The sequence below is a fragment of the Ochotona princeps genome, chromosome 10 (genome assembly GCF_030435755.1).
Source record: "Ochotona princeps isolate mOchPri1 chromosome 10, mOchPri1.hap1, whole genome shotgun sequence".
Classification (NCBI taxonomy): Eukaryota; Metazoa; Chordata; class Mammalia; order Lagomorpha; family Ochotonidae; genus Ochotona; species Ochotona princeps.
In genome coordinates, this window is record NC_080841.1 from 65,577,752 (window position 1) to 65,592,991 (window position 15,240).

General features: G+C 40.4%; 1 protein-coding gene across 1 annotated transcript in view; it reads left to right on the top strand.

The window, feature by feature from the left end:
- ADARB2 (adenosine deaminase RNA specific B2 (inactive)) overlaps positions 1-15,240 on the top strand; it is a 523,417-nt gene that overhangs the window by 327,969 nt on the left and 180,208 nt on the right. Inside the window, exon 2 of the mRNA XM_004588466.2 lies at positions 12,413-12,499. Coding sequence (XP_004588523.2) covers positions 12,413-12,499 — 87 coding nt within the window. The remainder of the gene's footprint in view (positions 1-12,412; positions 12,500-15,240) is intronic.

The following is a 15,240-nucleotide window of genomic DNA, read 5'->3' on the forward strand; positions in this document are numbered from 1 at the left end:
ATAATTAACGTATCACTCATATTCCCTTTTTCATGAGTGTCCGAATGTTGGTTATCCCATGGGGCAGTCATGGGCTTGATTTGGAGAGTTCTCTGTGTGTGTGTGTGTGTGTGTGTGTGTGTGTGTGGTGTCTGTGTGTCGCTTTGTCTGTCGCAGTGTCTCCATATTTCTTCTCTCCCCTTCCCCATTCCTACTGCTCTTCATCCATAAACCACTACCCTGGGGTTCCTCTTCAGCTGTGATAGGGAGCCACCCACACAGAGTTACTCAGTTTTGCAAACTTAATTGTGAGTCTGCCTCACGACTCAGTCTTCACACGGTTCCTCCCACTCAGAATCCTCTTTTCTCTTGGATGCAGACAGGGACATGTCTAGCTCATGATCAAGCAAGGCATGATAGACCTGCATTCACAGATTCTCTATGCTTCACACACAATAAACATTATCACCCAGTCACTTCCTGATGCCTCACCCAGCATTCCCGATTGCCCTGAAGAAGTGGTCACTCTGCCATGGTCCTTAGGAGTTTGAAATGACGGATTTAAAGGAGACACTATTTGAAATCCATAAATATTTGTGGAGTAAGCAAACATGTTAACTTGCTGGGACACCATAACAAAGCACCACAAGCTGAGGAGCTTAAACAACAGCAGTTTCTTTTCCCACAGTTCTGGAGGGCAAAATCTTCTGAGTCTATGTCCTTGGCTGTAGACAGATAGCCATCTTCTCCTTCTATGTGGCTATGGTCCTCCCTGTGTCTTCACTTTCTCTCTCTCTCTCTCTCTCTCTCTCTCTCTCTCTCTCTCTCTCTCTCTCTTCTCTCTATATATAGTATATATAGAGAATATACATGTAGTATATATATAGAAGGAGTATAGAGTATATATGTGGAGAGAGTGTAGAGTGTATATATATATATATATATATATATATACACACACACTATATATATATACACACACACACAAATACAAGCAGGCCTATTTATTAGGGCCAACTCTACTGACCTCACTTATCTTCATCACCCTTGTAAAGGCTGCCTCTCCAAATACAATCACCTTCCTAGGGATTAGAGGTTAGGTCTTCTGCAGGAATGTGGGGAGACAACACAATTTTCCCCCTAACAACAGAAGAGTAACTGATTATTCAGGCAGTCCTCCTGGGTACACAGAAGCTAAAAGTTGCCATGAATAACATACGATGGAAGCCCAAAATTGGTATTTTAAAATGCGTGTTCTTGAGAATCTGCAAGATATATTCTTCACCTTTACTCCCAAATGTGTGTTCTTTCTCCTGCCTGCAAGGAGGTTAATTATTGTTTTCACTTCCCAGGGTAGTTCACTTGTTTTGGGTTCTAACAGGAGCAGCATCCGCTTAAAGATGTACCTGTATTTGATTAGAATATACATTTATGGAAAAAAGTGGGTCAAGCTTCAGGGAGGCCATCTGCCAGAATGTGTTTGGGCAAAAAGAACACATAAGAAGGGAACTTACAAAAGGCTGAAAAAAGACTGAAATATTGTAGCCTGAAGGCACCGACCGAGTTCTGTGGAAGCCAACCGACCGCTGCCTTTGGGGTTATATAATTGTTCAAGATAGCTGCATTAGATGTGGAAATACATGTGGCCTCCCCAAGGGGAAGACTAAAGGAGGAAACCTCATTTTCCATTGCTGAAACAAGGACAGAGCAAAAGTACTCAACTTACATATTTTTTAATTTAAAAAAACACACTAAGAAATAGTCTTTTTAGGAGGCAGTGTATTAGACCAAAATCTTAGACATTTTAGCAATGATCTTTTTTTTAACATTTCCAGCAAACATACTTCACATGAAGGAGTTGTTCAGATTATCAATGCTCTCATGCACCAAAAGGCTGCATATGTTTCATCTTGCTAGGTAAAGATTGTTTATAAATAAAATAGTGTTTGCAAATCACCCTTGTGGGAAAAGTGAGTCAGCAGGAGTTGTGCAGGCATGTGCAGTTCATAATTGGGGCCTGAACTTGAGGCTTTCTAGAACCTTACAGTGTTCCTCATCCACGCATTCTTTCATTAATGCAGTTATCTTGACGTAAGACTGAGGATGGCTCCAATGGGCTTCATCTCTAACATGGACTTTCTTGTTGCAACGTCTAAGCCTGCTTAAGACTTTTGAACTTCCACGTCCTTTAGACATAAACTAAATGCTGGACCATGAGTGAACACACCATTTATTCTTTTCTAGCAGGCACCTTCCCTTGTAATCTATCATATTCAACCTTCTTCTTCATGATTTAAATATGGTGTTTCATCCACCATTCTCATTTTTCTTCATTCTTTTAATTTATTAATCTTTTAAGGATTTATTTATTTATGTGGAAGTCAGAGTTACAGGGTGAGGGATGAAGAGAAACAGAGAGAGAGAGAGCTTCCTCCTGCTAGCTAACTCCCAAATGGACAGGGCTAGCACAGACTGAATCCAGGAATACCAGCTAGGTCTCACACATGTGTAGCGGGAGCCCTAGCACTCGGGCCATCTTTGTTGCTTTCTTAAGCACATTAGCAGGGAGCTACATTGGAAGTCACGCAAGCTGGGGCTTGAACCAGTGCTCAAGTGAGATGAGGTTATTTCAGGCAGAAGCAATGGCTGCCCCCACCCTTTTTCAGTTAAGCAATGCTTTGAGACTATACTGGCGCCACCTGTTTCCTTTTTTGGCCATTGATGCTTGTTTTTTAATTCTTTTCAATAGTTGAAGTATAATTTATATTACATCCAATTGCAAATTCATATACACACATAACTTTGTCTAAATACAGAATATTTTCCTCATTTTAAAACCCAGCTTGCTTCTTCCCAGCCAATCTCCAGCTGGTCCTCTGAGGCACCCACTTTCCCCAGAAACCCCATATAACAGAAACCATGTAGGGTATTCTCTTTTGTGCCTGGTTATTTTTCCTTAACATAATGTATTGAGATCCACACATATTGTAATGTATGTTAATACTTCCGTCATTTATTTTGTTTTATTTTACTGGACAGTATTCTGCCATATAAATGTACTTCAATTCTTTTTTAAAGAATTCAAATTTTTATTGGGAAGTCAGATTTACAGAGAGAAGGAGAGAAAGAGAGAAAGATATTCCATCCGCTGGTTCACTCCCCAACTGGCCGCAATGGCCAGAGCTGAGCTGATCCAAAGCCAGGAACCAGGAGCTTCTTCTGGGTCTCCCATGCTGGTGCAGGGTCCCAAGGTTTTGGGCAATCCTCTACTGCTTTCCCAGGCCACAAACAGGGAGCTGGATGGGAAGTGGAACAGCCAGAACACGAACTGGTATACATTTGGGATCCTGGTAGATGCAAAGCGAGGATTTACCCACTGAGCCATCATGTCAGGTCCATTCTGCAATAATTTATTTGTCCTACTGATAGATATTTGGTGATGGGGCATAAGGGTGGAGAGGCAGATATTTGCAGTTTTCAACTAGTGAATTCAGTTTTGTTTTTCTTGTATAAATCTTTTGGTGACTATGTATTTCACTTATCTTGAGTAAGTATGTTCCAGCAGAATTGCTAAATCATTAGCTAGGTGGGCAGTCATTTCTTAATATCCAAAGGGGATAATAAGATCCAAAGAGATTGATTTTCAAACCTCATCCAACCCACAAACACTACACTACGTTGTCATTTCCCCCCTGCATTTTAATAGTGTTTTAGTGATATTTAAATATTTATTTTGTCATTCTCATCATGACTGCACTTTATGTAAGGCATCTTCTTTCTCTGATTATTTAGAAATTGTTTTTCTCTTTCTTTTTTCAGAATTTGTAATGTATTGCATGCTTTTCTTTAAATTTTCTCTGCTTAAGACTGATTGACCTAATTGAATCTATGATTGCTAACTTGCAACTTTGTAAAAATTTATGCAAATTCATGTATTTCATGTATTTCTCCCTTCCTCATTCCTACGCTCCTCCTTCCTTTCTTATTTTTCTTCTAAATTTTTGCAATAACTTTCAATTTACTTTCCAATAACATGTAGTAAGTAGAAAAACCATTCTTTCTCAACTTTACATTCAAGAGCTGTAAGCAATAATCAAATTTACTCACATACATTATAATTTTTGTACTTTGTGTATTAGTTATAACAATTCAAGTAAAACATGATATTTGTCTTTGGGGGACTGGCTAATTTCACTGAAAATTATGGTTCACAGTTGGATTCATTTTGTTGTGAGAGACAGAATTTTATTCTTTTTATGGCTCAGTAGTATCTAGTAGTGTATATATAACACAATTTCTTTATCCAGTAATCAGTTGATGGATACATTAGCTATTGTGTGTTGAACTACCATAAATGTGAGAGTACCCATAACTCTTTCATATGCTCCCATTTCCTTTTGGTAAACTCCTAGGCTGGGTCATATGGTAAATCTAGCTTCAGATGTCTGAAGAATCTTCATACTGTCCTTCATAGTGGTTAAACCTATTTCAATCATCCTTAATGTTTCCTTTATTACTTGAAATTCAATTACGCGTCTACTAAACTATCTGACATTGTGCTACAGATCACTGAGTCTCTGCCCTTTTTCACTTGTTTTGCTTCTCCATGTGTCCCAGTTTATGCAGTTTCCACTGATCTGCCTTAAAATTAATTTCTCATCTAAAGTGACCTGTGTTAAATTTTACACCAGCGCTAAATTTTAATGAATTATTTCCTTTCAAATATTGTATTTTCAGTTTGAGAATTCTTGTACTTTTTCACATTTTAGTTTCAATTTCCATACAGATTCCCCAACCATTCACTCTTTATGCCCACATTCTCTTTGAAATTCTCAAAAATATTTTTCACATCTGCTGAAAGGCCTGGTGGGCCAGCTCCAACATCACTGCATATTGTTATTTTGACTACACATTTTTCCATGACTATACAAGATATTTTTTTGGTTTGCTCTTATGACTATATTATTATTATTATTATCATTATTATTATTAGCATTATTTCAGTAATATTATTTAATGGGCAATGAGGATCCTGTGGTGATGAGAATCTTTTTCTTATACTGTTGAGTTTTCTTGTGGTAGGCAGATAAATTCATTGTTGGTCCTTCTAAGCTTGCTTTTAATCTTTGCCATGACAATGTTTAAAGTAGTCCTCAGTCTGGGATTAAACTTTCTCACATTGCGAGACATGACCTTTGTAGGATCCCAGCTGAATTTCAGCTTTTCTGGAAGATGACTTCATTCTACCTGGTCAGAATGTCTACCTCTCAGTGTCATGCAACTGTTGGGATTTTCACTCACTTCACATATTCCCAGCACTTGCTCTCTGCCAGACCTTACAGAGTCTCCCTAACTTGTGTGCACCCCAATCTTAACCAAGACATCAGAGGAAGCCTCAGAGATCTCTGGAGCCCAGTCCTGAGTGCAGCTTCCTTCTCCTTCAAATGCTGGAGGACTCAGCAACATAAACCTGAATTTTTACTTTCTCAACATATCCAGAATGCTGAACTTGGGGTCTACCTTCCGGCTATTCAAGAGCTTCCAGGAGGTAGGAGGGTTTGAGAATCTGAAGGACAGAGGGGTCACCTTGTATGCTTCCTTTTTCTCAGAGGTAACAGTCATCTGCAATTTATCCAACCTCTGATAAGAGCTGCTTCATGCCTTTTGTGCATCAGTACTGTTTACAATGAAACAACTGGTCAAGTTCATCATGACCTGAACCATACTCACTCACTGTTAGTTAGCCTTCTTGCTAACTCTAAAAGGGAGGTACAGGTTTGAGCCCACGAACACATTCATATGCTCTTTGTTCACTTTGCAGGAGATTATAATACAGTTACAATTTATTTTACAATTTCTCCTCATCTAAATAATCCATTAAGAAAATAAGATAAAATTTCTTCTCACTATTAAAACATCGTGGTCTATGTATTTGGGTAGAGTTAGGCAGAAAATTTCTGGTAGCTCTGATAACTTGTGTTTATGAGTACATTGGAGGAGGTTACTTATAGATAAAACTCATGTAATTATTAAATATTAACTAGACTGTAAATGTGAATTCTCTTTTCCCCTTGAACCATAAATTATTCCTGGGGTGGAAGCTTGGTGTAGAGTTACGATCTCACTTGGAACATGCACAGTCCATCTGAGAGGGCCTGGGCTTGGCTCCCAATTCCAACTTCCTCCTGTTACACACACTGAGAGACAGGAGGTGATGGCTGAAATATTTGGATCCCTGTCACCTACGTAAAAGACACAGACTGAGCTTGAGGTTCTCAGCTTCAGCCTAGTCCAGCTCTGGATATTGCAATCATTTGGAGAATAGAGCCAGTGGAAGGAAGATCTCTCTTTATCTGTCTTTCTGTTTCTAAAATTAAACTTTGAAACTTTTAAAATAAATTATTTACTGCACCATTCTTTTCCCTTTGTCCTGTCCTCCTAGAAACAAGAAAGACAGTGCTCTTCTGTTTTCAAATACATCTTGAATAAAACATAATGAAGTTTAAGTTAACAAAGGTAAGGTAAGCAAGAACAATCCAGGAAGCTTTGGGGCACTTCCAGAATTCTCTACTCTAAGGGAAAAGAAAGAGAAATAAGGAGGTCCTCAAACAATCTTTGCTCTAAGGGGAAAAAAGCCACAGCCTAGGCAAACAGAATATGCTCACAGGCTTATAGAATTTTCTGGGTGTGCCATTCAGCTCTTCAATGTCTTAGCTTCTTCATTTAGAATAAATACATCAAAAAAATAGACTTGTGCCTTTACTCTTTGTTCAGTGTAACTAATAACCCACTAAGCAAGAATTCTTAATATGCATAATTAGTGTGATTCAGTAAAGAAATAGATTATGGTTGATACTTCAATCCTAGGTTCTTAACACTTAATAATTTATATCAAGCATTCAAGGGAGATAACTTACTCATGGTACAGAATATAGAACCTATATTCTGGATTACAAAGTTGTTGATACATATTTTTCAGGGAATATAATTCATAGTTCTCATCACACTCAAAGCTAATTCTCACTTCAAAGTCTTCATCTGAAGCAATAAATAAACTATTAACACAGAGCATTTTAATTTCCAAACAAGACAAGGAGGAAATCTTAAAATCCACACAGCTTATTCCAGTAATGTATTTTCCTATCTTATGAGAGGGTAGTGGATTTCCCAAATGGTTAAAATACCAGATAAAGTAATAATCATTTTAGAAACAGTTTTGTAAATACCATCTGTACCACGTGCTCTCATGTGGTTCCAGGAAGGGGCTTCTATACCCTGAAAATGTTTCCCCACATACTCCAAAAATACATAAATTTCAACAAGGATCAATGCCATTTCTTCTACAAGAAATAATGCAGTTTAGAATGTAAATGTGTTGGAAAATTTTATGGAATGCATCTGAAAGGGCCTGCTGCAATATGACTAACAGTGATCAAAACGTTCCTGAAAATAACTCCTGATTCCAACACCAGGGACAGTCAAAGTCTGTTGCATGGATATCAGTTCCTTTTGTAATGGGTTCCCTTAAGAAAATCTGGACCTACGCTAAGCAGGTAATGATACGAATAGCTGAAGTACAAGGAGTTCCCAGCCACATCCTTCCAGACTTTCCCTAGAGAAATATCTGCCACATAGCCAGCCTCCTTCCTGGAGGTCTGGGCACTGAGGAGCAGTCAGGAGTGTGACGAAACTATGATTTGGTTTCTCCAGCAATCAATAAGCATCCAGAGTTTAGTAAAGGTATAGTCTCCATTTCTTTTCCATCAGAAACCCATATGAAATCAGATTTTCAAATGATGACTATGAAAAATACAAAAAAAAAGTAGAATTATTGAAAATTGGAACATATTACCACTTGAATATAGATGCCAAACTGACAAATGAGCATCAAGGAAACTATGAAGAAAAACCCTAACATCGAATAATATTGGTTACAGTTTTAGGACAGGGACAGGGTTGGCTAGACAGAAAAGCACCCGCCAGTATGTGTGTGTGGACTGGATAATAGGGTTGGTTGGGTTGAACTAGGCTTCAATGCCAACTGACAAGTCCAAGAGCTAAATGGGATGTGGGACAGACTGAACAACCCTGCGGTACATACTGGCATGCATGGGAACCAGGGAAAGGGGCAGGCCTGGTGGGGTTATGGGGAGCCGCTCCAACTAGGCTGCAGCTCCCACTGGTTTGCGTGAGGGCCGAGTATGAAGTGGACAGGATCGGGCTGGACTACAACACCCATAGGTTCAAGTAGAAGACAGGGCTGGAAACAGAACTGACCCAGCAATTGAAATGACAAGCATGTGCATAAGCTGATTGGGGCGACAGACTGTGCCAGACCCTGTACTGGCAATCACACACAAGAATCAGGTCTGAGATCACCTCAGACAAAGTTTCTTTGGAGATCCCTCCAACTGAACTGCTGATCTCAGAACCCCAACCATGAAGGGACTATGTCAACCAGTAGATTCTGAAAAGATTTCATCGCGATTGGAATGGTGCTTGAGCAGGACCCTCGGAGCGTGCCTCGCATCGGGGACCTGGGATGGGTGGGAGGCTAGGTGGGGCTTTTCCCTTTGTTTCTCCCCTGACCCCAGATATAGGGAGAAAAAATGATGATATTAGTGCGAAAACAATGGTATCACCCACTTTCTTGTAGCCCTTGACCCTTTGTACCCTAAGTAACTAAGTAAGATTATTTTAAAAATAAATGAATACATAAAAGAAAGAAATGTAATTCCTCACTCCACCTTTCTAGAGATATGGCTTACCCCTTCTGAAAAATAATTGTCTCTCATACGGAGCTTATATGCATCCAGTGTGAAGGTATTTTAATTGTATGAAGCAATGGTAGCAGTCAATAACCATGAGACCGTCAGGTGTTCTTGCTCAGAGGCTAGGGTTTTTATTTCTTTTATTTTGTTTGGTTAAATTTGGTTTGTTTAAACTGTTCCATGAAATTTAAAATCTATGAGAAGTTGATAGGGCATAACTAGAGCTTCCAGATAAGACACAGAACGTATAGTTAAGTTTGATTTTAGGGCCATATGCTTACATATTTATTTTAATTCTAAGACATTTAATTGGAAAATAAAAATCACACCTATTCAACATGTACCATGTAATGATTTGATATACATGTAAATAGCATAGTAATTACCACAAATCAACCACCACACCCATAACCCCTCCTAATTTCCATCTTATGCATGCATATGTGTGGTGGGGACTCTTAAAGCCTATCCTCTTACCAAATTTCAAGTAGTTAGTGCATTATTTACTATAGCTGCCATTATACTGCATCTCTAGAACTTATTCATCGTATGACTCAACATCTGTACCCTTTGGCCTAACTCTTTTCATTTTATCCACTTATCTGGTCTCTGGAAACCACTGCTCTACTTACCCTTTCTGTAGCATTTTTTTTAATATTCAACACATAGGTGGGCTTATACAACATCTATCTTTCTGTGGCTAATTTACAACACTCAGCATTATGCCCCCAGTAGTCTCATTCATGTTGTCACATATGACAGAATTTTCTTCAACGCTGAAGCATGTTCCAACATATGCATATTCTACAGATTGTTTATACTTCCATTCAGCAACAGACACTTGAGTTGTTTCCACCTCTAGGCTCCTGGGAACAATCCTGTACAAATCTCTTTAGACTTCAAGATTTTGTGGTGTATATTCACAAGTGGAATTGTTGGTTCCACAACAGCTAACTCATCTTATACCAGCAGTGCACAAAGGTTCTTACTTCTCCAATCTTCATCTAAATGTGTTATTTTCTGGGGTTTGTCTGTTGTTGTTGTAATAACTATCCCAGTGGGTATAAAGTAGTATCTCATTTTGGCTTTGATTTCTATTTTCCTAATGACTACTTCTTTCTGTGTGTTTATTGGCTCTTGGTTTATCCCTTAAAGAAGTGTCTATTCAGTATTTTGCCTTAAATTTGAATTTCAGATAATGTGTAATTTTGTAGCCTAAGAGTGTGTATGCAAATACTATATGGAGATGAATTCTACAGAAGGTGTGTAATGTACACAGATACATACACACACAGAACTAGACACACATACATAAATTCCACATATTACAAATGCATAAATGCTAAAATATTGTTTTTCTGAAACTCAGTTTTAATCTGGTGCTGTAAATTTTTATTTGATAAATCTAGGAAGAATAGAACTGTTGATGGATCTAAGATAATCTCTACATATTTCACCATTCTGCTAAGGTGCACCTGAAACAGCTTTGTGTATTTTTGTGTTTGTCTGGTAGTCCTGCTTTATTAAAAATTTGTAATTTCATTTTGATATCCTCCAGACTAAATCATTTCAGCTTCACACTCTTTGTGTAACATTATTGAATTCCCTTTAATGAAATTATAAGTCAAGCAAGATATTTCATTTTCTTGTAGTAAATTAGTTTGGGCTGTAAAGGTTTGATGAGAGCCAGTCTTTCCCTGGGTTTATTCTTCCTCCTTGGTAGATCGAAGAAGAAGGCACAAGCATTTCATATTTGAGTTATTTATTGTTCTTTGTGTGTGAACATTATATTGTTGACTGTCCCTACTGGAAACAACAGCTGTTAACAGGCTCCCGGGTGAATTTCAATATGAACACCCCTGGCTTTTGGCTAAGCAGAAAACGGGCTCAGTCTCAAAAAAACGAGTGAGTTTCATGCCCTGTCTGGATGCCTAAAGGCTAGGGTCTGTAAAACTACGAGTTAACATTTTCAGAAGGAATTGCATTTTGCATTGGGTCCACAGCACGGTGGTATGGACAGTTCTCTATTATGGCAAAAGCAGACGAGGAGCGATGTGTTACAAACACCTTCCTAAAAACTCTTGCCCTTGGGTATCAACAGCCTCAGAAGGGATGGAAAGCATGTCCAAGTGGCAAAATGACTGATTCCTCAATGACCATTGCCCGGGGCACTTTAAGCAATAGTAATATAAAAAATGGCTCTATTGCAAGCCTGTACCACGCTGGATAAGCAATAGTGTTCTAACAAAAGTGATTAACATTCACTATGGAGTGTAATGAACAGTGTGGACTGAAGGGAAATAGCATGCAGGAAGGGGGCTGGGAACCTAGGGGTCCCACTCCCTGCCCTGTCCTCCACAGGTAGACACATACTCCGAATTTTCTGGTTTAACTTGGTTGGAATAAATCTCTAAAATAAGGAACTTTTGTTTTGGGGGTCTTCTCACTTAGTCGTTTTTATTTCTCCAAGTAATGCCTGAAAACTGTAATTCTTAAATTTTTCATCTAAGAGAAGCCTCTGAGAAATGTGGTGGAGACCATGGCATGGAGTCTTAGAGTGGGGTGGGCAGATGACTTTTTGGTCAGGTGAGGTACACCCTAGTTTGGTTCATTTTCCCAATTGTCTTCTGCTCTGAGTATCCAAGACCCAAGGTGACAGACCTAGACTCTTACCCCACACTGGGATTATAGGCAGACGGCACTCTCTGTGACTGCATCCACAGTCTGTTATACTTAGTCATTTGCAGAAAGGACTTTGCCTCCCAGGACCTCCAACTCCCTCTCTCCCCTTTCTACTCAAACTTTCTCTAAGGACCTTGTTACAGTTGTATTGTTGTTTTGTTGTTGTTGTTTTTAAAGGTTTATTTATTTGTATTGGAAAGTCAAATTTACAGAAAGTAGGAGAGACACAGAGAAAGATCTTCTGTCTGCTGGCTCACTCCCGAAGCGGCCTCAATGGCCAGAGCTGAGCCAATTCGAAGCCAGGAGCCAGGAGCCTTCTCCGGGTCTCCCACATGAGTGCAGGGTCCCAAGGCTTTGGACCATCTTCGACTGCTTTTCCAGGCCACAAGCAGGTAGCTAGATGGCAAGCAGTGCAGCCGGGATACAAACCAGCTCCCATATGGATCCCGGCATATGCTAGGTGAGGATTTAGCCACCAGACTACCAAGCCAGGTTCTTTGCTACAGTTTTGTTATCAAAACTTTTTCATGTCCAGCTCACAAAGCAAATTCTTAGTGAAGAAGAAAAAAAAAACGATTTTCCCTTTACTTGAACAATTCTCTTTCAATTATGAATTTTTCTTTACTGATATTAATCCTCTCTGTGAAATGACCTTAATCCAGAAGGCTCTGCCCCACCCAGCACCCTATAAAGAGATGCATGGTGATTACCTCAAGTATTGAGAGACAGGGGAGGGGAGGAAGAGAGGTGTCAAAAACAAGAAAGGGAAAAAGGAAACCGGAAAGTTTAAAACCAAGAGAGGAATTTGATAAGATGCTGTCAGAAATTCAAGAAGAGCCTGGACCAGGACGAAGTGACCGAAACCAAGTTGACCCTTCCACCTTACTTGTCCACTCCTCAATAACAAGAACATAGGAAAGCATTGAGTTTTATTCCAAAACTCGATGTCAAAAGTGCGTTTCCTCTTCTTTTCTTTCCAGACAAAGTAAGCATATTGTCAACCTTCCTCGCTCCCTTCAAGTACCTAAGTCCTGGCACCACAAACACGGAGGATGAAGACAATCTAAGTAAGAAGCACCCCTTCCCTAAAATATGGTAATGCCCCCACTCCACGTGTAGACATGCTGTCCTCCACCGTCCCCTAAAACTGAGACCTTTGAAAGTGTGGGAGTGCTACTGGTCTTTCCATCCTTGCCCCAGATCACTTCCTCCCTGAAAGTCCTGTCCTGTCCATGACTTGCAGTTCATCCTTACCTTCAATCCTATCCTCTCTCACTGAGGTCTATTCTTATCAGTGGCTTATCCTCACCTACAATCACAAGCTGTGTGAAGTCCCAGTTCTCACTTGGAAGGCCTATCCTCACTTAGAATACCACTCTCCCCTGGAGCCCTGCAATCCCAGCCACGTATTCAATGCCATCTTCACTTTTACGTCCCCATTCACCTGGAATTTACTCTCCAGTCATCCTCACCTAGAATCTCAGCTAAATTTATAGTTCAACCCCTCCCTGAAATCCACCCATACCTGCTGTCCTCACACACCCGAAATTACACCCTTGCTAGTTTCCCATTCTCACCCATCATTTCATTTTCACTTGTAATAATCTCATCTCACCTGAAACCCATTTGCACCTGAAGTCCCACCGTAACCTGAAATTCCCTTATCTGCTGTCTCATCCTCTCCTAGAGTTCCATTTTCTTTGGAATTCTATCTTCTCCTGCCATTCATTCTCAGGTGGAGTCCTAACCTCACCTGTAGTCCCATGTTTAAGTAAAATCCTGCTAGTCTCCAGAATCTATCCCCGCCTTTGCCCATCTTTGTCTGGATCCATGGCCTCACCTGCAGCCCCATCCTCTCCTGCAACCCAGGATCCTTTGGAATCCCTTCCTTACCTCCAGGCCCACCCTGACCTGCACTCCCAGTCTTGCCAGAATCCCATCTCCACCAAAGTTCCACACTCATCTACAGTCGTTCTCAGTTGGTATCTCATCTTCATTTAGCATCTCATTCTTCCCAGAGCCTAATTATTACTTGGAAGGGAATAAAATGTCAGTAATGGCTGTGTGACTGAGAATCCCTGGGACTGCAGAAAACAAACCAGTTTGCCTGTGTGCTACTCTATTCCCTTCCCTTGTCTTTGCATTCACTAACCATCACAGTGTCTCAGAACATGGTTTGTCTTAGGACAATTTTTTCACAAGGAAAGAGCTGGGCGCCTCCCTGGCGAAATGTCTGTGCATGAAACTGGAGAGGTACCCAAATGGCATAGTGCATCAGGAAGCCACAAAAATGCTTCTTGAGGTCTTTAAGGAGAACCCAGGGTAAACATTAATTCCATTTGCCTTGAGTTTTTGATGTGCCCTCCATATATTCAAAGTTTCTGAGGGAGGTATCAACAAACAAACTAATCTGGAAATTTTCATGAAAGAAGGCATAATCAGCAGAGAAGACACCCAGGGGTGGGGCATGGCAGCATGGTGGGGTCTCTTGCTGTGCCTGTGGAAGCCATGCAGTCTTGGGCCAGAAACTTCATCTTGTAGATCATTTATGCCTGATAGCTCTGCCTAAATTACAGACATGAAAGAGGCAAGGATGTGAAATATAAGAAATGTTCAGTCAAGGCTGGATAATACTCATAAATGAAAGCTACTTTTCATGGTTTCTCTGAATGATTGAATGAATTATGCTCCTCTCTAAATTACAGAGTATAATTTTTTAATTGTTGTTTGTTAAAACACCAAGTGTTTTATGAATGGATTCAATGAATGGATATGTTATCCTCCTTCATACAGATGCTACTGATTTATATTTAGAAAACCCCATTTCATAGTTTGTTAAAGGGGTTCCCTCCAAAGGAACTGAACCTGCCTAATTAATTCCCTCCAGTGTCACAACTGCAGTCTGATCAATTTGCCATCCAAATATCACTAGAAGGTAGATACAATCTGTGTGTGTTACTCCAGGTATGTAGAGTGACTGGATGCATACAGAGAGCATTCTGTGTTTGCGATGTGTGTATACTAGACATGTATGTGGTGTGGCACATGTGTGCTTGTGGTGTATGTGTGATATGTGGGTTGTGTCCCATTTCTAGAGCATCCCCACCTGAAAGTTAACCATCAAGCCACTGAGCATGGGCTAACGGTCTACCAGTCAATGCCAGGCTACTAAGACTGATCTGCTGCCATTCTATGTGTGTGTCACTCTCTGCAGAACACTGGCCAGGGTGGGAATTTCACCCAGATCCCACCAGGAATGACTGAAGTTTAGGCTGTCAGCTTGCAAAGTTCACATGGCCTGCCCTTAGGGAGCAGGCAGAAGGAAATTTCCCTGCTTTCTATTGCTGTTTCTACATGAATCTTGTACAATAAGCATGGCTTCATGGGATCATCTGTGATGCGTCTTTGAAGGAGGCATCTTATGCCAGCTGTCCAGCCCAAGGCATTATCACACCCATAATGTGCAGCACAACAGCCTGCTGCCATCCACACACCCCAGGTCAGAGGCTCCATGACAAGCCTTCTGACACAGCTGGCTTTTATCAGACCCACTATGCAACATGTCCTTCTGCCTATTTGGGCAAGAGAGTAAGGCTGCCGCCCTTTCTTCCATCACTGAGCCCAGTCTTCCATAGAGGCAAGGTCACTCTTATTTCTTTACAGCTGGAGCTGTTTGGCAGCTGAATAACCTTCAGCAAGAACAATATTATCTCTCCCAATGCAGCATGGCACATAGCATTGCTGTTTCTCTGGAGCCCTAGAGACATGGAGACCCGCAGTCAGGGGCAGTGTTGTTATTAGTGATGCA